This window comes from Choloepus didactylus, chromosome 4 (genome assembly GCF_015220235.1).
Source record: "Choloepus didactylus isolate mChoDid1 chromosome 4, mChoDid1.pri, whole genome shotgun sequence".
NCBI lineage: Eukaryota > Metazoa > Chordata > Mammalia > Pilosa > Megalonychidae > Choloepus > Choloepus didactylus.
In genome coordinates, this window is record NC_051310.1 from 111,441,937 (window position 1) to 111,465,460 (window position 23,524).

Sequence of the window (23,524 nt, forward strand, 5' to 3'; positions counted from 1 at the left end):
TTCTAAAACAATTACTCTAAAAAGCCCAATACAGAAAGCTTCAAAGAATTGCAATTTGGGCACGTCAAGTCAAGAGCAGAACTAAGAGAGCTCTGAGACAAAAGGCAATAATCCAGTGGCTGAGAAAATTCACTAAACACCACAACTTCCCAAGAAAAGGGGGGTGTCCGCTCACAGCCACCATCCTGGTGGACAGGAAACACTCCTGCCCATCGCCAGCCCCATAGCCCAGAGCTGCCCCAGACAACCCAGTGTGACGGAAGTGCTTCAAATAACAGGCACACACCACAAAACTGGGCGTGGACATTAGCCTTCCCTGCAACCTCAGCTGAATGTCCCAGAGCTGGGAAGGTGGAGCAGTGTGAATTAACAAAGCCCCATTCAGCCATCATTTGAGCAGACTGGGAGTCTCCCTACACAGCCCAGCAGCCCAGAACTGCCCTGGGGGGACGGCACTCACCTGTGACATAGCACAGTCATCCCTCAACAGAGGACCCGGGGTGCACGGCCTGGAAGAGGGGCCCACTTGCAAGTCTCAGGAGCCATACACCAATACCAAAGACTTGTGGGTCACTGGCAGAGACAAACTGTGGCAGGACTGAACTGAAGGATTAGACTATTGCAGCAGCTTTAAAACTCTAGGATCATCAGGGAGATTTGATTGTTAGGGCCACCCCCCCTCCCCGACTGCCCAGAAACACACCCCACATACAGGGCAGGCAACACCAACTACACACGCAAGCTTGGTACACCAATTGGGCCCCACAAGACTCACTCCCCCACTCACCAAAAAAGGCTAAGCAGGGGAGAACTGGCTTGTGGAGAACAGGTGGCTCGTGGACGCCACCTGCTGGTTAGTTAGAGAAAGTGTACTCCACGAAGCTGTAGATCTGATAAATTAGAGATAAGGACTTCAATAGGTCTACAAACCCTAAAAGAACCCTATCAAGTTCAGCAAATGCCACGAGGCCAAAAACAACAGAAAATTATAAAGCATATGAAAAAACCAGACGATATGGATAACCCAAGCCCAAGCACCCAAATCAAAATACCAGAAGAGACACAGCACCTAGAGCAGCTACTCAAAGAACTAAAGATGAACAATGAGACCATAGTACGGGATATGAAGGAAATCAAGAAGACTCTAGAAGAGCATAAAGAAGACATTGCAAGACTAAATAAAAAAATGGATGATCTTATGGAAATTAAAGAAACTGTTGACCAAATTAAAAAGATTCTGGACACTCATAGTACAAGACTAGAGGAAGTTGAACAACGAATCAGTGACCTGGAAGATGACAGAATGGAAAATGAAAGCATAAAAGAAAGAATGGGGAAAAAAATTGAAAAAATCGAAATGGACCTCAGGGATATGATAGATAATATGAAACGTCCGAATATAAGACTCATTGGTGTCCCAGAAGGGGAAGAAAGGGGTAAAGGTCTAGGAAGAGTATTCAAAGAAATTGTTGGGGAAAACTTCCCAAATCTTCTAAACAACATGAATACACAAATCATAAATGCTCAGCGAACTCCAAATAGAATAAATCCAAATAAACCCACTCCGAGACATATACTGATCACACTGTCAAACACGGAAGAGAAGGAGCAAGTTCTGAAAGCAGCAAGAGAAAAGCAATTCACCACATACAAAGGAAACAGCATAAGACTAAGTAGTGACTACTCAGCAGCCACCATGGAGGCAAGAAGGCAGTGGCACGATATATTTAAAATTCTGAGTGAGAGGAATTTCCAGCCAAGAATACTTTATCCAGCAAAGCTCTCCTTCAAATTTGAGGGAGAGCTTAAATTTTTCACAGACAAAGAAATGCTGAGAGAATTTGCTAACAAGAGACCTGCCCTGCTGGAGATACTAAAGGGAGCCCTACAGACAGAGAAACAAAGACAGGACAGAGAGACTTGGAGAAAGGTTCAGTACTAAAGAGATTCGGTATGGGTACAATAAAGGATATTAATAGAGAGAGGGAAAAATATGGCAAACATAAACCAAAGGATAAGATGGCCGATTCAAGAAATGCCTTCACGGTTTTAACGTTGAATGTAAATGGATTAAACTCCCCAATTAAAAGATATAGATTCGCAGAATGGATCAAAAAAAATGAACCATCAATATGTTGCATACAAGAGACTCATCTTAGACACAGGGACACAAAGAAACTGAAAGTGAAAGGATGGAAAAAAATATTTCTTGCAAGCTACAGCCAAAAGAAAGCAGGTGTAGCAATATTAATCTCAGATAAAATAGACTTCAAATGCAGGGATGTTTTGAGAGACAAAGAAGGCCACTACATACTAATAAAAGGGGCAATTCAGCAAGAAGAAATAACAATCATAAATGTCTATGCACCCAATCAAGGTGCCACAAAATACATGAGAGAAACACTGGCAAAACTAAAGGAAGCAATTGATGTTTCCACAATAATTGTGGGAGACTTCAACACATCACTCTCTCCTATAGATAGATCAACCAGACAGAAGACCAATAAGGAAACTGAAAACCTAAACAATCTGATAAATGAATTAGATTTAACAGACATATACAGGACATTACATCCCAAATCACCAGGATACACATACTTTTCTAGTGCTCACGGAACTTTCTCCAGAATAGATCATATGCTGGGACATAAAACAAGCCTCAATAAATTTAAAAAGATTGAAATTATTCAAAGCACATTCTCTGACCACAATGGAATACAATTAGAAGTCAATAACCATCAGAGACTTAGAAAATTCACAAATACCTGGAGGTTAAACAACACACTCCTAAACAATCAGTGGGTTAAAGAAGAAATAGCAAGAGAAATTGCTAAATATATAGAGACGAATGAAAATGAGAACACAACATACCAAAACCTATGGGATGCAGCAAAAGCAGTGCTAAGGGGGAAATTTATAGCACTAAACGCATACATTAAAAAGGAAGAAAGAGCCAAAATCAAAGAACTAATGGATCAACTGAAGAAGCTAGAAAATGAACAGCAAACCAATCCTAAACCAAGTAGAAGAAAAGAAATAACAAGGATTAAAGCAGAAATAAATGACATAGAGAACAAAAAAACAATAGAGAGGATAAATATCACCAAAAGTTGGTTCTTTGAGAAGATCAACAAGATTGACAAGCCCCTAGCTAGACTGACAAAATCAAAAAGAGAGAAGACCCATATAAACAAAATAATGAATGAAAAAGGTGACATAACTGCAGATCCTGAAGAAACTAAAAAAATTATAAGAGGATATTATGAACAACTGTATGGCAACAAACTGGATAATGTAGAAGAAATGGACAATTTCCTGGAAACATATGAACAACCTAGACTGACCAGAGAAGAAATAGAAGACCTCAACCAACCCATCACAAGCAAAGAGATCCAATCAGTCATCAAAAAGCTTCCCACAAATAAATGCCCAGGGCCAGATGGCTTCACAGGGGAATTCTACCAAACCTTCCAGAAAGAACTGACACCAATCTTACTCAAACTCTTTCAAACCATTGAAAAAAATGGAACACTACCTAACTCATTTTATGAAGCTAACATCAATCTAATACCAAAACCAGGCAAAGATGCTACAAAAAAGGAAAACTACCGGCCAATCTCCCTAATGAATATAGATGCAAAAATCCTCAACAAAATACTTGCAAATCGAATCCAAAGACACATTAAAAAAATCATACACCATGACCAAGTGGGGTTCATTCCAGGCATGCAAGGATGGTTCAACATAAGAAAAACAATCAATGTATTACAACACATTAAAAACTCGAAAGGGAAAAATCAATTGATCATCTCAATAGATGCTGAAAAAGCATTTGACAAAATCCAACATCCCTTTTTGATAAAAACACTTCAAAAGGTAGAAATTGAAGGAAACTTCCTCAACATGATAAAGAGCATATATGAAAAACCCACAGCCAGCATAGTACTCAATGGTGAGAGACTGAAAGCCTTCCCTCTAAGATCAGGAACAAGACAAGGATGCCCGCTGTCACCACTGTTATTCAACATTGTGCTGGAAGTGCTAGCCAGGGCAATCCGGCAAGACAAAGAAATAAAAGGCATCCAAATTGGAAAAGAAGAAGTAAAACTGTCATTGTTTGCAGATGATATGATCTTATATCTAGAAAACCCTGAGAAATCAACGATACACCTACTAGAGCTAATAAACAAATTTAGCAAAGTAGCGGGATACAAGATTAATGCACATAAGTCAGTAATGTTTCTATATGCTAGAAATGAACAAACGGAAGAGACACTCAAGAAAAAGATACCATTTTCAATAGCAACTAAAAAAATCAAGTACCTAGGAATCAACTTAACCAAAGATGTAAAAGACCTATACAAAGAAAACTACATAACTCTACTAAAAGAAATAGAAGGGGACCTTAAAAGATGGAAAAATATTCCATGTTCATGGATAGGAAGGCTAAATGTCATTAAGATGTCAATTCTACCCAAACTCATCTACAGATTCAATGCAATCCCAATCAAAATTCCAACAACCTACTTTGCAGACTTGGAAAAGCTAGTTATCAAATTTATTTGGAAAGGGAAGATGCCTCGAATTGCTAAAGACACTCTAAAAAAGAAAAACGAAGTGGGAGGACTTACACTCCCTGACTTTGAAGCTTATTATAAAGCCACAGTTGCCAAGACAGCATGGTACTGGCACAAAGATAGACATATAGATCAATGGAATCGAATTGAGAATTCAGAGATAGACCCTCAGATCTATGGCCGACTGATCTTTGATAAGGCCCCCAAAGTCACCGAACTGAGCCATAATGGTCTTTTCAACAAATGGGGCTGGGAGAGTTGGATATCCATATCCAAAAGAATGAAAGAGGACCCCTACCTCACCCCCTACACAAAAATTAACTCAAAATGGACCAAAGATCTCAATATAAAAGAAAGTACCATAAAACTCCTAGAAGATAATGTAGGAAAACATCTTCAAGACCTTGTATTAGGAGGCCACTTCCTAGACTTTACACCCAAAGCACAAGCAACAAAAGAGAAAATAGATAAATGGGAACTCCTCAAGCTTAGAAGTTTCTGCACCTCAAAGGAATTTCTCAAAAAGGTAAAGAGGCAGCCAACTCAATGGGAAAAAATTTTTGGAAACCATGTATCTGACAAAAGACTGATATCTTGCATATACAAAGAAATCCTACAACTCAATGACAATAGTACAGACAGACCAATTATAAAATGGGCAAAAGATATGAAAAGACAGTTCTCTGAAGAGGAAATACAAATGGCCAAGAAACACATGAAAAAATGTTCAGCTTCACTAGCTGTTAGAGAGATGCAAATTAAGACCACAATGAGATACCATCTAACACCGGTTAGAATGGCTGCCATTAAACAAACAGGAAACTACAAATGCTGGAGGGGATGTGGAGAAATTGGAACTCTTATTCATTGTTGGTGGGACTGTATAATGGTTCAGCCACTCTGGAAGTCAGTCTGGCAGTTCCTTAGAAAACTAGATATAGAGCTACCATTCGATCCAGCGATTGCACTTCTCGGTATATACCCGGAAGATCGGAAAGCAGTGACACGAACAGATATCTGCACGCCAATGTTCATAGCAGCATTATTCACAATTGCCAAGAGATGGAAACAACCCAAATGTCCTTCAACAGATGAGTGGATAAATAAAATGTGGTATATACACACGATGGAATACTACGCGGCAGTAAGAAGGAACGATCTCGTGAAACATATGACAACATGGATGAACCTTGAAGACATAATGCTGAGCGAAATAAGCCAGGCACAAAAAGAGAAATATTATATGCTACCACTAATGTGAACTTTGAAAAATGTAAAACAAATGGTTTATAATGTAGAATGTAGGGGAACTAGCAGTAGAGAGCAATTAAGGAAGGGGGAACAATAATCCAAGAAGAACAGATAAGCTATTTAACGTTCTGGGGATGCCCAGAAATGACTATGGTCTGTTAATTTCTGATGGATATAGTAGGAACAAGTTCACAGAAATGTTGCTATATTATGTAACTTTCTTGGGGTAAAGTAGGAACATGTTGGAAGTTAAGCAGTTATCTTAGGTTAGTTGTCTTTTTCTTACTCCCTTGTTATGGTCTCTTTGAAATGTTCTTTTATTGTATGTTTGTTTTCTTTTTAACTTTTTTTTTCATACAGTTGATTTAAAAAAGAAGGGAAAGTTAAAAAAAAAAAAAAGAAAAAAGAAAAACAAGGAAAAAAAAAAAAGATGTAGTGCCCCCTTGAGGAGCCTGCGGAGAATGCAGGGGTATTCGCCTACCCCACCTCCATGGTTGCTAACATGACCACAGACATAGGGGACTGGTGGTTTGATGGGTTGAGCCCTCTACCATAAGTTTTACCCTTGGGAAGACGGTTGCTGCAAAGGAGAGGCTAGGCCTCCCTATATTTGTGCCTAAGAGTCTCCTCCTGAATGCCTCTTTGTTGCTCAGATGTGGCCCTCTCTCTCTGGCTAAGCCAACTTGAAAGGTGAAATCACTGCCCTCCCCCCTACGTGGGATCAGACACCCAGGGGAGTGAATCTCCCTGGCAACGTGGAATATGACTCCCGAGGAGGAATGTAGACCCGGCATCGTGGGATGGAGAACATCTTCTTGACCAAAAGGGGGATGTGAAAGGAAATGAAATAAGCTTCAGTGGCAGAGAGATTCCAAAACGAGCCGAGAGATCACTCTGGTGGGCACTCTTACGCACACTTTAGACAACCCTTTTTAGGTTCTAAAGAATTGGGGTAGCTGGTGGTGGATACCTGAAACTATCAAACTACAACCCAGAACCCATGAATCTCGAAGACAGTTGTATAAAAATGTAGCTTATGAGGGGTGACAATGGGATTGGGAATGCCATAAGGACCAAACTCCACTTTGTCTAGTTTATGGATGGATGTGTAGAAAAGTAGGGGAAGGAAACAAACAGACAAAGGTACCCAGTTTTGTTTTTTACTTCAATTGCTCTTTTTCACTCTAATTGTTATTCTTGTTATTTTTGTGTGTGTGCTAATGAAGGTGTCAGGGATTGATTTAGGTGATGAATGTACAACTATGTAATGGTACTGTAAACAATCGAAAGTACAATTTGTTTTGTATGACTGCGTGGTATGTAAATATATCTCAATATAATGATGATTAAAAAAAAAGAAAAAAAAGAAGACACTAGAAAAGCATAAAGAAGAAATTGCAAGAGTAAATAAAAAAACAGAAGATCTTATGGAAATAAAAGAAACTGTTGGCCAAATTAAAAAGACTCTGCATACTCATAATACAAGATTAGAGGCAGCTGAACAATGACCCAGTGTCCTCGAGGACCACAGAATGGAAAATGAAAGAACAAAAGAAAGTATGGAGAAAAAAAATTGAAAAAATCGAAATGGATCTCAGGGATATGACAGATAAAATAAAACGTCCAAATTTAAAACTCATTTGTGTCCCAGAACGGGAAGAGAAGGGTAAAGGTCTAGAAAGAGTATTCAAAGAAATTGTTGGGGAAAACTTCCCAAACCTTCTACACAATATAAATACACAAAGCATAAATGCCCAGCAAACTCCAAATAGAATAAATCCAAATAAACCCACTCCAAGACATATTCTGATCAGACTGTCAAATACTGAAGAGAAGGAACAAGTTCTGAAAGCAGCAAGAGAAAAGCAATTCACCACATACAAAGGAAACAACATAAGACTAAGTAGTGACTACTCAGCGGCCACGATGGAGGCGAGAAGGCGGTGGCATGACATATTTAAAATTCTGAGACAGAAAAATTGCCAACCAAGAATACTTTATCCAGCAAAACTCTCCTTCAAATTTGAGGGAGAGCTTAAATTTTTCACAGACAAACAAATGCTGAGAGATTTTGCTAATAAAAGACCTGCCCTACTTCAGATACTAAAGGGTGCCCTACTGACAGAGAAACAAAGAAAGAATAGAGAGAAATAGAGAAATTTAACAGACATATATAGACCATTACATCCCAAATCACCAGGACACACATTCTGCTATAGTGAACATGGATCTTTCTCCAGAATAGACCATATGCTAGGACATAAAACAAGCCTAAATAAATTAAAAAAAAATTTCAATTTATTCAAAGCACATTCTCTGACCACAGTGGAATACAAAAAGAAGTCAATAACCATCAGAGACTTAGAAAATTCACAAACAACTGGAGGGTAAAAATGAGGGGGAGATGAAAACATTCCCAGATAATCAAAAGCTGAGAGACTTCATCACCAGTAGGTCAGTCCTAAAAGAAATGCTAAAGGGAATTGAGCAGGCTGAAAGGAAGAGACACTAAACAACTGACTGAAACTACATAAAGAAATAAAGATTTCCAGTAAAGATCACATGGCAAATATGAAGACCAATACTACTGTTTTTGATTTGTAACTCCACTATTTACTTCCTACAGGATCTAAAATACATCAACTGTAATGATAAATCAGTGGTTTTGGACTCAATGTAAAATATGTAATTTTTGACAAGAACTACATAAAGGTGGGCAAATGGAGGAGTATAGGAGCATAGTTTATGTGTCCTATTGAAGTTAAGTTGGTATCAAAGAAAAACAAGTTTGTTATAGATTTAAGAGGCTAAATTTAAGCCCCACGGTAAACACAAAGAAAGTATCAGAGAATATGACCATAAAGATGAAAAGTAGAGTATGGGTTACAAGAAGAGGGAGAAGGGGCAATGGGGAGTTAAGAAATGAGTGCAGGGTTTCTGTTTGGGGTGAAGGGAAATTTCTAGTAATGGCTGGTGGGAAGGTGATGGTATTGCAACATTCTAAACGTGATTAATCCCACTAATGGGATGCTAGGGGGGTTGGAATGGAAAGATTTAGGCTGTATATATGTTTCCACAATTGAAAAAAAAAAAAAAAAAAGGATAGTCTAAATAGCTTGACAATTAAATGCCAAGGATGATCCTGGATGGGATCTAAGTACGGAGGAGAAGAGGCTCAAAGGGACATAGTTGGGACATAAGAAAACAAAAAAGGAAATACAGAATGTAAGCTTTGTATCAATGTTGAATTTCTTGAACTTCTTAGCTGCTCTTAATGGGATTGCATAAAAGAATGTTCTTGTTCATGGGAAATGTATATGTGAATTACATTGTTTGTTCAAGGATGTGTGCAGCTTGCTCTCATATGTTCAGAAGACAGAGCTATAGATGATGGATGATAGGGAGGGAGGGAGGGAAAGAAGAAATAGTGGTGTGACAGGATGTTAAAGTTGGTGGATCAGGGTATCAGGGGAGGGGGGTCAGGGTATGCTGGAATTCTGTGTATGGGGTTTGTATTGTTTTTGCAACTGTTCCGGTAAGTTTGAATTTATTTCAAAATAAAATTTAAAAAAAATAGTAACTAAATGAATCAAATATCTAGGAATAAGTTTAACCAAGAATTCAAAGGACTTATATTTGGAAAACTACAAAACTTTGCTAACAGAAGTCAAAGAAGATCTAAATAAAAGGAAGGACATTCCATGATCATGGATTAAGATATTATGTTGAGTGAAATAAGCCAGACAAAAAAGGACAAATACTGTATGATCTCTCTGACATGAAATAATTAGAATAAGCAAACTCATATACTTAGAATATAGAATATAGGCTACCAGGGGCAGGGCTGGGGGTAGGGAATGGGGAGTTAATTTGTATAGAATTTCTATTTGGGTTGATTGTAAAGTTTGTAAAGTTTTTGAAGTGAATAGTGGTGACAGTTACACAACATTGTGGATATAACTAACTGCACTGAAATATACATATATTAGTGTGTTTAAATGTGGAAATTTTAGGTCCTATATATGTTACTAGAAAAAAATTAAAGATAAGCCACAAGTGTACAATGCAGGGAACCCTACTGTAAACAATGGACTACAGTTAACAGTACAATTATAAAAATGTTCTTTCATGAATTGTAACAAATGTACTGCACTAATGCAAGGTTTTAGTAAATGGGGTGGTATATGGGGAGAAAATACATCGCAATGTAAATTATGGACTATAGTTAATAGTATACTACATATAGTATAGTTAATAGTATACTATAGACCATAGTTAATAGTACAATTATAATATTCTTTCATCAATTGTAACCAAGGTACCACACTGATACAAAGTGTTAACAATGGGGGGGGGTGATATTGGAACACTTTTTTACATAATTTTTCTGTAAACCTACAACTTCTCTAATTACAAAATGTTAAAAAATACATATACTAACTACTAAAAAGGGGGGATACCACATGGTGGTTTCAAAACTCTGTAAACAGACTATACAACTAAACTGAACACTCTAAAAGGGTGAATTTTATGGTATGTAAATTGTATCTCAATAAAACTATTATTTAAAAATGGGTGCCAAACTGGTGAAGAGAGCAGCTCTGGTCCCCTCATTTCTGGTTTGTAATCCTGGCTCTGACACTTGCATCTCATTACCTTGAACAACTTATATGACATCTCTGTCCCTTGACTTTTTCACTAATAAAATGAAGACAATAATGTCTCTTTCTAGGGATATTCTGAAGGTTAGATAAATTAATAGTTCCCAAACACTGAGAACAGTACCTAATGCCCAAAAGAGGTGACCTTTTTTACTACTGGGGAGGCAGGGAAGGAATAGGAATCAAATTGAGAGAACCCCTAACGGAGGCAAAGTTTGAAACCTCTTATGCTTTATTCCTTGCCACTTGCAAATTTTTCTTCAAGGGTGTTGTTAAAAAATGTGAAGGCATTATGTTTTTTAAATTTTGCTTTTTGAAGAAAGCTCTGTGATAGATATTGACCATGCCATGAGCATTTCTGACCCAACAATTTCATGACACTGTAGAAACAGACCTATATGTCCATATCTATTTTCTAATTTAGAACACAAAGCAAATTTTCTACCTTTAGTATTAAAAATTTTTATAACAGCCTTACTGAGATATAATAATATGCATACCATAAAATTCACCCTTTTAAAGCCTATAATTTAGTGGTTTTTAGTGTAATCAGAATTGTACACCATCCCCACTATCTAATTTTAGAACATTTTCACTGTACTCAGAAAGAAACCTCAGACGCACTATAGGAGCTTTTCCCCATTCTCTCCTCCTTCCAGACCCTGGCAATTACTAATCCACTTTGTGCTTCTATAGATTTCTTTCTTCCTACCTTTATTCTTGGAATAGAATGTGGAAATGAACTGCTCTGCCTTTGGGGTTGCCAAAGTTTATCTCCAGATTCCAGAGGGAAAATAAATGATTTCTGATCAATTACAGTTGGAAGCAACCTAAGTAAAAAGAAAGAATTTCAAATACAAATTTGCTATTCTTAAAGGCTTCTCAAATTGTAATTTTAAAACAAAGCTTCCTAGTTAAGATCATCCTTTATAGGAAATATTCTGTTAGTAATTACAATAAATTACACAAATCTTCCGCATTTTTACCACTATAAAACTACACGTGTTTTATTAAGTATAGGAACTTCCAAGTCTGATAAGACTGTTATAGCATGAATATACAGCTCCATCTCTGGCTGAGTTTATATGACTAACAACTGACAGAATTAGTGCACTATTAAAAATTTCTTGTCAAGAATAATATATAATGCAACATTTGATTTAAGAAAAATCAAATTACAGGATGGCAAATGTTAAGTATATTCAAAATGACAGTCCCTAAGCAATTCATACTTATGATGATTTAAACCTTTGCTATTTTATATGACTGCAAAGACTTCAGGATCAAAGGTAGTTAAAGGCTTTCCTTACTGAGAACAGCACAGTTTCACGGGGAGAGCAGTGTAAAACCAAATAAAGTCAGAAGAAGGAGTATATGTGTACAACATTATGTCTAAAAAATCTAATTTGGATGCAGGTTCCAGTTCTTTAAAAATGGACAGAATTAAGATTAATAAAACTTAACCACCAATAACTCGATCCCTTGATTCTACTATTATGTCCACTTCTGTAAAATTATCATTAAAAAGAAACTTATCCCAACCTTCTGGGACTTGTGTGTGTATTTCCCACTATCATATGTCTAATTTGTGTGTTTCCACATCATCCTAAGTCCATTGCTCTGGTTTAGCTTTTCCTGAATTATGGCTATTTTAATCTTTCTAACTATTAACTAGTTACTAACTACCTAGCTAACTTTTAATAATATCCTTTGATTATAAAAGTAGTATATTTATTCTGTAAACAATTTAGGAAATAGAAAATTCTGAAGAAGAACATCATCTCTAATCCCACCACTCAGACACAATTGCTATTAGTATTATTGAGGCTTTGCTGTGAAAATACAATCATAGAGAAGTTGTATTTTGTCATTTGAATTAATCAAAGTTTAAACAGAGATTTGGATATTTATAATGTACAAAATGTGAAATAATGTGAATTTCCCATAATTTAAAAATCTGCCAAAACCCACTTAATTTCAAAGCTGGAAGACTAAGCAATTTGCAAACAATTTTTCTAATAATATTGTTCACATGGTGAGCCTCCTTCAGCTGGAAAACAGAAATGCCACCCAGCCTTTTTCAGGACAAACCACATAGTATGTAAGTTTTGAACTATATGAAATAGACATAACTTCTTCACATAAGAAGCAACTATCTTGGGTGTCTCAGTGGCTTTGGGTTCATGTGTTTATGTGTGTGTATGTGTATGAGTGTGTGTGAGGTGAGCACGTGGGTGTGTATGTGCGTGTATGTGTGTGTGAGGGGCTGTGCATGTGTATTTACACAGATATAAACTATCCTTCTGAAAACGCTCAGTAAAATACAAATTATAGGCATTTAATTATTTTTCTCTTTTGGGGAGCAGACTACTATCTTGAAAAATATGACACCTTGAAAATCAAACACATTATAGGAAAAATATGTTTGCAAAATCCTGTGAAAATTCCTCTTATCCAGAAATTGAGGCTTGTGATTTAATATTTATATTAGAATATTTAGAAGAGAATATAGAGGGACTTCACCACCACTGAACTTATTACAAATGAGGTAAGAGAATAATGATCATATGTCACATGGCCCAAATCCTTGCTTCCCTAAATGAAGTAATGAAAGGGGTCAAAACACCACCTGAAACTGCTACCTGGTCATTCCCACAGAGCTTGGGCATGACTTGTTAGTAAAGCTCTGAGGAAAAGTGAGCGACGTCAGTTTACGGGTTCTGGATTGCTTGAACAAATGAAAACAACCCTAACTTTGCCTGGTGCTTGGGAATTGCAGGCAATATCAGACTTTTACTTGGTATTATTTGTAAAAAAAAAGAAATAGAAGAACCATAAAAACAAACAAACAAGTAAAAACATACAGAAAACCCTCAGGGTGTGTACTTACATTGTATTATCCTTTTTCCTTCTTTTTTTTTTTGTGAAATATAACATATAAACAGACCAGTGCATAAGATCTATATTCATATTTTGAACAATAATAAAGTACACACCCTTGTAACCACCACTTAAGTCAAGTAGCAGAACATAACATGTCCAGCACCCCAGAAACACCTTCGCTATGTTCCCCTTGGCAATATCAAACCCTCTCTCTGTGCCAGTTTACCAGTATCCTGACTTCTGCGATAATAACGTTCTTGTTTATCCTTCCCTAGAAAATATAGTTTTCTCTGTTTTTTCAATTCTGTGTGAATTTTAAAATGTACGAAATTTGCATTCTTTCATTTCTTATATCTTTCACTCAGCATTATATTTAGGAAATTTATCATGTTATTGTGTGAAGTTTGTTCATATTCACTACTGTATTTATAATAATATATTATATGAATATACCATGATTTATTTATCCATTCTACACAAGATGGACATTGAGGTTGGTTCCCATTTTTCTGTTATTTTGAAAAATGCTACCACAAACATTCTTGTAGTCAAGTTTTGATGCAAATATGCATGAGTTTCTCTAGGGTTATGCTGTCCAATGCAGTAACCACTGCCACACATGGGTATTTAAATTTAAATCTAAATTAATTAAAATCAAATAAAATTAACTCAGTTCATTAGTCACACTAGCCACATTTCAAGGGTTAACAGCCAGCGTGGCTAATGGCTACTGTATTGGACAGTGCAGATGGAGAACATTTCCATCACAGCACAAAATTTTACTGGAGAGTGTTGCTCTAAAGAAGATACCTACAAGTGGAATTTTTGGGTCAAAGAGTATATGCACCTTCAATTTCACTACATAATGGTAAACACCTTTTCAAAATGGGTATTCCAATTCACACTCCCACCAGCTATATGTGAAAGTTCCCATTACACCAAATCTCTTCTAACATTTCATATTGTCAAAGTGTTTAATCTTTTTCAATCAAGTGGGTATGCAATTTTTGGTCTCTTTTTTGATTTATAAATTTGGGTCAAACCTTGGAACCTTTAAGAGGCAAATTTTATTCTTCCTCCCACTTATACATTTTTCAAAGTATATATTTGATGGCCCATTGTTCCAGTTTGCTTGAGTTGCCGTTATGCAAAACAAAATAAATTGATTGGCTTTTATAAAGGGGATTTATTAGGTTACAAATTTACAGTTCTAAGGCCATAGAAGTGTCCAAAACATGACATCAACAAGAGGATACCTTCACTGAAGGAAGGCCAATGGCATCTGGAACACCTCTGTCAGCTGGGAAGGCATGTGGCTGGCATCTGTTGGTTCTTTTCTCTTGGGCTGTGTTTCAAAATGGCTTTCTCCAAAATGTCTCTGGGCTTCTGTCTTCAATCCTCTCTCTCAGCTCCTGTGCATTCTTGCTTCTTTCTCCCAGGGTGTTTCTCTCTAAGCATATGGGGGCCATTCTCTCTTCTCTGGAGCAAACTCTGGGCTTCATCTCTTAGCTTAGCTTCTCCAAACATCCTTCTGTCTGTATCTCCAAGTGTCTACAAACATCAGCATCTATGTCAGGTATTGAGCTCTCAAGTACTCCAGTGAACTAATCAAGACCCACCCTGAATGGGTGGGGTCCACACCCCATGGAAAAAAATTTAATCAAAGGTCTCAGCCACAGGTGGGTGAGTCACATCTCCATGGAAACACTTAATCAAAAGATTTCACCTAACAAGATTGTAATAAAAGATCATGGCTCTTCTGAGGTCCGTAACAGTTTCAAACTGGCACACCCATCCAAAGGAACAAGATAAAAAAATCCAGAAACCATCAATGAAGAACACCAGACTTCGGCCATGACAGATGAAGACTTAAAAAAATGATCATCAGTATGTCCAAGGATAAAAAGTAAAACATAGAGAAAGAACTAAAGGGTATAAGAAAAATGATGAGCAAGCAATATGAGGGTCTTAGTAAAGAGAAAAAAAATTTTTTAAAGGAACCATGTAGAAATATTGGAGTTAAAGACTACAATAACTGAAATAAAAATTCCCTAGAGGGATTCAACAGCAGATTGGAGCTGAAAGAAGAAATAACCAGTGAAGTTGAAGACAAGCAATACAAATAACTTGAGGCAAAGAATGGAAAGACAAAAAATGAAAAAAAGTGAACAGAGCCTAAGAGACCTGTGGGATACAATCAAGCATACCACTTTTATACACATTATGGCAGTCTCAGAAGAAGATGTAAGAGAGAAAGGGGTTATAGAGAATATTCAAAGAAATAATGGCAGAAAACTTCCCACATTTAACAAAGACATAAATATACATATTCAAGAAGACCAATGAACCCCAAACAAGATTAACTCAAAAAGAGCCACAACAAGACACACGCTAATAGTCAAACTTTCAAACGACAAGGACAAGGAGAGAGTTCTAAAAGTTGCAAGAGAAAAGCAATGTGTTATCTACAAGAGAGCCCTGACAAGATGAAATGACAAAGAAGAAAAAAAAAACAAAAACAGGATGAAACGCTGATTTCTCATCAGAAACCATGGAGGCAAGAAGGCAGAGGGACAAATTATTTAAAATGCTGAAAGAACACAATTGTTAGCCAAGAATTTTCTATCCAGCGAGAGTATCTTTCTAAATGAGGGAGAAAACTAATAAAACATTGCTAAAAGAAATTAACGAAGACCTAAATAAATGGAACAACACATCATGTTCATGGACTGTTAGACTAAATATTGTTACGATTCAATACACTCCTAATCATATTCCAATAGCCTTCTTTGCAGAAATAGAAAAATCAATCATCCCATTTATATAGAAGGGTAAGGAGCCCTGAATAGCCAAAATCATCTTGAAAAAGAAGAATGAAGTTGGAGGATACTCATCTCAATATTAAAACATATTTACAAAGCTACAGTAATCAAAAGAGCAGGGTACTGGCACAAGGATAGACATATAGACCAATGGAGTTGAATTGAGAATTCAAAAATATACCCTCACATCTATGACCAATTGATTTTAGACAAAGGGGCCAAGTCCACTCAATGGGGAAAGAATAGTTTCTTCAATAAATGGTACTAGGAAATCTGGATGCCCATAAGCAAAAGAATTATAGTAGCTCAAAGATCTACATATAAGAACCAAACTATAAAACTCATAGAAGAAAACATATGGAAGCATCTTCAGGATCTTATGTTAGGCACTGGTTTCTTAGACTTGACACCAAAAGCATGAGCAGCAAGAGAAAAAACAGATAAATTAAAAACATCTGTGCATCAAAGAACTTCATCAAGAAAGTAAAAGACAATCTACAGAATTCAAGAAAATATTTGGAAACCACAAATCCTGATAAGGACTTAACATCCGGAATATACAAGGGAATCCTCAACAACAAAAAGATAAACAACCCAATTTAAAAACATACAAAAGACTTGAGTAGTCATTTTTCCAATGATATACAAATGGCCATCAAGCACAGGAAAAGATGTTCAACATCTCTAGCCATTACGGAAATACAAATCATAACCTCAATAGGATATCATTTCACATCCAACAGAATGGCCACTTTTAAAAAATAGGAAATAATGAATGTTGGAGAGTATGTGTAAAAATAGGAACACTCATTCATTGTTGGCGGGAATGTAAAATGGTGGAGCCACTGTAGAAAACAATTTGGCAGGTCCTCAGAACGTTAAGTATAGAATTATCATATGACCTGGTGTTTCTGTTTGCTAAACCTGCCAGAAAGCAATATATGAGAAATGAGTTGGCTTTTACAATGGGGAGTCATTAGCTTACACATTTCCAGTTCTAAGGCTATGAAAATGTCCCAGTTAAGGAATCAACAGGACACCTTCTCTGAAGATAGGCTGCTGGCATCCAAGGTTCCTCTATCAGACAGCAAGGCACATGGCTTGTGTCTGCTGGTCCTTCACTCCCAGGTTTTTTGCTTTCAGCTTCTGGTTCCAGTGACCTCCTCTTTGTGGATCCACTCGTAGCTTCTTTGGGGCTCTTCTCTCTCTGACCCTCCTGGCTTTTTCTGTCCTTTATCCTCTCATAAAGGACTCAGGTAAAAAGATTAACCATTCAAGGTGGGTCACATCTCAATTGAAATAACCTAACCAAAAGGTCCCGACAACGATAGGTCTACATTCACAGGAATGGATTAAAAGATCATGGCCTTTTCTGGGTGTTCTGGTTGGCTAATGTTGCCATTATGCAAAATACCAGAAATGCACTGGCTTTTATAAAGGAGATTTATTAAGTTACAAACTTACAGTCCTAATGCCATAAAAGTATCCAAACTAAGGCATCACTGGAGAACAGCCAATGGCATCTGGAACACCTCTGTCAGCTGGGAAGGCATGTGGCTGGAATCTGCTGTTCCTTTGCTCCCAGGTTGCACTTCAAAATGGCGTTCTCCAAAATGTCTCTGGCTGTCCCTTAGCTTTTCCAGGGCAAACTCTGGGAATCATCTCTTAGTTTAGCATCTCCAAATGTCTTTCTGTCTGCATCTCCAAGCGTCTCCAAGCATCAGCAAGCATTGGGGTCAGCTCCTAGCATCTCTGTAGACTCTCAAGCATCTCTTAAAGGACTCCAGTGATCTAAGACCCACCCTGAATGGGTGTGGTCCATACCTTCATGGAAATAATTCAATCAGAGGTTCTGCCCTAACTAACAGACTAATCAGTCTACCCCACAAAACTGCATTAAAGAACATGGCTTTTTGGGGGACATAATATATCCAAACCAGTACAATGGGGTACATAACAGCTCCAAACTACCACACCTGGCAACCCCACTTCTAGGTATATACCCAAAAGAATTGAAAACAGGGACTTGTACAGGTATTTGCACAACAAAGTTCACAGCAGCATTATTCACAACTGCCAAAAGATGGAAGCAAGTGCCCACTAACACATGAATTGGCAAACAAAATGTTGTACATACATGTAATGGAATACTATCCAGCTGTAAAAAGGAATGAAGGTCTGATACATGCGACTATATGGATGTACCTTGAAGAGATCATGTTTAGTGAAATAAGCCAGATATCAAAGGACAATATTGTATATCTCACTGATATGAAATAATCAGAAAAAGTAAATTCATAGAGTAGAAACTAAAATACAGTATACTAGGGGGCAGGGTGTGGTAGGGAATAGGGAGTTAATGCTTAATTAGTACAGAATTTCTATTTGTGGTGATGGAAAAGTGTTGGTAATGGGTTGTGGTGACAGTAGCACATTATTGTGAATGTAATTAACTCCAATGAACTATGTATTAGAATGTGGTTAGGGGGAAAATCTTAGGTTATATATATGTTACTAGAACACATTAAAAAAAAACAAAACAACCAAAGGACTACACAACACAAACAGTGAACTCTAATGTAAATTATGGACTATAGTTAATAGTAATATTAAAATAATATTGTTTAATCAATTGTAACAAAGTTGCCACACTAATGAAAAGTGTTAATAATAGGGGAAACTACATGTGTAAGGAGGGATACACACAAATTCTGTACCATCTGCATGATTTTTCCTTAAAACTACAACTTCTGAAATAAAATACTTTTTTAAAAAAGAAAAATAAGTTAAAAAAAATGAGCCAAATGAACATACAGAAAGTAAGCCCAAGAAAATGCAAAAAAAGTACCCAAAACTTAAAAACTATCCAGAAGACTAACTGAATATATGGACTTATATCTGACTCTTATCAATTCTGAATCTGACATAAGTGAAGAGTGGGCCTTGGGATATTAATTATAGCCAATATAAAACCCCCATGATTAATACGATTAAACAACAACATCATAATTAATAACATTTTTTAGCAAGAGCAAAAAGTTTTGCATTATTAATAAATTTTTAAAAAATTATTTCATCTTTATGCCACTATTTAAATTTTCTATGTTGGTCTATTTTTATAATGTATTCACTGTATTAGTATGGCAAAGCAAGGTATATATAATTTATAAATAAATAAAAATACACATAGTAGGGGTGCATAACAAAATTCTTTGACTGATGGCTGTGTGGTATAAAAAACCATGTCCAGCTTCTGTCCCAGCTCATAACTTTCATGAAATTAAGACTCCATTCTAACTTCTGGATCAATGTTGTGACTAAACAACCTGTTCCTTGGAGAGTTACATCATCTGTAAATGAAAAAATACCTTTGTGCTTGGGTATGATACGGACTTCATCATGGAGCCTCAGAGAAAAATGCAATGAATTGCTCAATCCCTCTCCTTCTACGCATAAGAAACTGAACGAATTCTGGGTTCTGCAAGCTGCCTGTATATAATTTCCCAACAGGACATGCCAGACTCTGAAGCCAAGTCTGTACTTAGGGCACTCCATGCAAGTGCAGTACCAGGTGCGACTATTAACTTGGATGCAGAGAAAATGTTAGCCATGGGCAAATAGTCTCTGATTTCCTGGATTCTCCTATTTTTCAATTTCCGTTTACTTCTGAGGCTTTTCTTCCTCCTTGAGCCATTCTCTGTGACTCATGCTTTGGTTCCCAGAAACTGCCATAGGCCTCCTTACTTTGATGGCCCTTTTTGGGCTTTTCTCCAGTTTTCTGATCTTGGCCTATCTCATTTCATTTTCAACTTCCATGCCTCTTTAGCACCACACATTCACAGCCATGACCGAAAGGTATTCCTAGCATCTGCTTGCAGGACCCATACAGACTTGGCAGGCTTCCAGTGATTATATTATTGAATTGACTCAGAAAGATATGCTCCAAGAACCACTCCTGGAAGTCAATTCCAAATAAACAAAAGACCCAAATAAACAGAATCAGAAATGAGAAGGGGATAATTACTACAGATCCTGAAGAAATTTAAAAAAAATTGTAAGAGGATACCATGAACAACTGTATGCCAACAAGCTAGACAGTTTAGAGGAAATGGACAATTTCCTGGAAACACATGAATAACCTAGACTGACCAAGAAGAAATGGAAGACTTCAACAAATCAATCACAAGCAAAGAGATCCAATCTGTCACCAAAACTCTACCTACAAATAAAAGTCCAGGGCCAGATGGCTTCACAGGGGAATTTTATCAAACTTTCCAAAAAAGAATTGACACCATTCCTGCTCCAATTCTTTAAAAAAATTGAAGAAAAAAGAATACTACATAACTCATTTTATGAAGCTAATATGACTCGGATACCAAAACCAGATAAAGACACTACAAAAAAGGAAAACCATAGGCCAATCTCCCTAACGAATACAGATGCAAAAATTCTCAACAAAGTACTTGCAAATCAAATCCAAAGGCACATTAAAAGAATTATACACCACGAGCAAGTGGGGTTCATTCCTGGCATACAAGGGTGGTGTTCTAGTTTGCTAATGCTGCCAGAATGCAAAACACCAGAGATGAATTGGCTTTTATAAAAGGGGGTTTATTTGGTTACACAGTTACAGTCTTAAGGCCATAAAGTGTCCAAGGTAACACATCAGCAATCAGGTACTTTCACTGGAGGATGACCAATGGTGTCCAGAAAACCTCTGTTAGCTGGGAAGGCACGTGGTTGGCGTCTGCTCCAAAATTCTGGTTTCAAAATGGCTTTCTCCCAGGACATTCCTCTCTAGGCTGCACTTCCTCAAAAATGTCACTTGTAGTTGCACTTGGGGTACCTGTCCTCTCTTAGCTTCTCCAGAGCAAGAGTCTGCTTCCAATGGCCGTCCTCAAAATGTCTCTCATCTGCAGCTCCTGTGCTTTCTTCAAAGTGTCCCTCTTGGCTGTAGCTCCTCTTCTAAATGTCACTCACAGCTGCACTGAGTTCGTTCTGTTTGTCAGCTCATTTATATGGCTCCAGTAATTTAATTCAGACCTACCCTGAATGGGCGGTCTAACGCCTCCATGGAAATTATCCAATCAGAGTCATCACCCACAGTTGGGTGGGGCACATCTCCATGGAAACACTCAAAGAATAACAATCTAATTAACATTGATAGGTCTGCCCACACAAGTTTACATCAAAGATAATGGTGTTTGGGGGGACATAATACATTCAAACTGGCACAGGTGGTTCAACATAAGGAAAACAATTCATGTAATTCAACACATTAACAATCAAAAGGGAAAAATCAAATGACTGTCCGATAAATGCTGAAAAAGCATTTGACAAAATTCAACAATGCTTTTTGATGAAAAAAAAACTTTAAAAGGTAGGAATTGAAGAAACCTTCCTCAATATGCTAAAAGGCATATATGAAAACCCAAAGCCAGCATAGTACTCAATGGTGAGAGGCTGAAAACCTTCCCCCAACATTGGGAATGAGATAAGGATGCCCAGGGTCACCTCTATAACACAACATTGTGCTAGAAGTTCTAGCCAGAGCAATTCGCCAAGACAAAGATACACAAGGTATCCAAATTGGAAAGGAAGAAGTAAAACTGTCATTATTTGCAGATGATATGATCTTGTATTTGCAAAACCCTGAGAATTTGACCACAAGCTACTGGAGCTAATAAACAAATTCAGCAGAGTGGCAGGATATACGATTAATACACATAAGTCAGTAATGTTCCTATACACTAGCAATGACCTAACTGAAGAGGCATTAAAAAAAAAATTCATTCATAATAGCAACTAAAAAAATCAAGTACCTAGGAATAAACTTAGTCAAGGATGTAAAAGATCTCTGTACAGAAAATAAAAAAATTTTACTAAAAGAAAAAAAAGAGGACATAAATAGGTGGAAAACTATTCCATGCTCATGGATAGGAAGACAAAACATTGTTAAGATGTCAATTCTACCCAAACTGATCTAGAGATTCAATGCAATTCCAACCAAAATTCCAACAACCTACATTGCGGAATTGGAAAAGCTAGTTATCAAATTTATTTGGAAAAGAAAGGGGCCTTGAATAGTCAAAAACATCCTAAAAAACAAGAATGAAAGTGGGAGGACTTACACTTTCAGATGTCGAATTCTACTATAAAGCTACAGTGGTCAAAACAGCATGGTATTGGCATAAAGATAGACATATTGATCAATGGAATTGAATTGAGAGTTCAGAAATAGACTCCCAGATATATGGTCAACTGACTTTTGGTAAGGCACCCAAATCCACTGAACTGGGACCAAACAGTCTCCTCAACAATGGGGCTGGGAGGGCTAGATATCCATATCCAAAAGAATGAAAGAGAATCCTACCTCATATCCTATACAAAAATTAACTCAAAGTGGATCAAAGACCTCAAAATAAGAGTCAGTACCATAAAACTCCTAGAAGACAACGTAGGGAAAGATCTTCAAGATCTAGTATTATGAGGTTGCTTCTTAGACCTTACACCTAAGGCACAAGCAACTTAAAGAAAAGATAGATAAATGGGAACTCCTCAAAATAAAAAGCTTCTATACCTCAAAGGAATTTGTCAAAAAGGTGAAGAGGCAGCCAACGCAATGGGAGAAAATATTTGGAAACCATGTATCTGATAAGAGACTGACATCTTGCATATACAAAGAAATGCTGCAACTCAACAACAATAGTACAAACAGCCCAATTATAACATGGGCAAAAGATATTGTTCCAGTTTGCTAATGCTGCCAGAATGCAAAATACCAGAAATGGATTTGGCTTTTATTAAGGGGGTTTATTTGGTTACAAAGTTACAGTCTTAAGGCCATAAAGTGTCCAAGGTAAGGCATCAATGATAGGGTATCTTCACTGGAGAAAGGCCATTGGCATCCGGAAAATCTCTGTCAGCTGGGAAGGCATGTGGCTGGCATCTGCTCGCTCCCAGGTTGCATTTCAAAATGGTGTTCTCCAAAATATCAGTGTCAGCTTTCAACGGCTGTTTTCAAAATGTATCAGCTGCAGCAGCAAGGTCCTTCTGTCTGAACTCTTATATATGGCTCCAGTAAACCAATCAAGGCTCAGGCTAAATGGGTGGGGCCACACATATCCATGGAAACATTCAATCAAGAAATCACAGCCTAATCAAAGGTGTCACTCACAGTTGGGTGGGTCACATCTCCATGAAAACAATCTAATGCCAATATCCCACGAGATTGGATTAAAAAGATCATGACTTTTTCTTGGGGGACATAATATATCCAACTGGCACAGATATGAAAAGATGCTTCTCCGAAGAGGAAATACAAATGGCT

General features: G+C 37.2%; 1 protein-coding gene across 17 annotated transcripts in view; it reads right to left on the reverse strand.

Moving 5' to 3' along the window:
• IQCH (IQ motif containing H) overlaps positions 1-23,524 on the reverse strand; it is a 301,965-nt gene that overhangs the window by 263,370 nt on the left and 15,071 nt on the right. For 14 of the 17 annotated variants that reach the window (XR_005216422.1, XR_005216423.1, XM_037833597.1 and 11 more), the window contains exon 4: positions 11,202-11,319. The exons of the other annotated variants lie outside the window; for them this stretch is intronic. Coding sequence is in view for 12 of the 14 variants with exons in the window: in XM_037833597.1 (XP_037689525.1) it covers positions 11,202-11,319 (118 nt within the window). In the remaining 2 variants the exon portion in view is untranslated. The remainder of the gene's footprint in view (positions 1-11,201; positions 11,320-23,524) is intronic. 17 annotated transcript variants of the gene reach the window in all.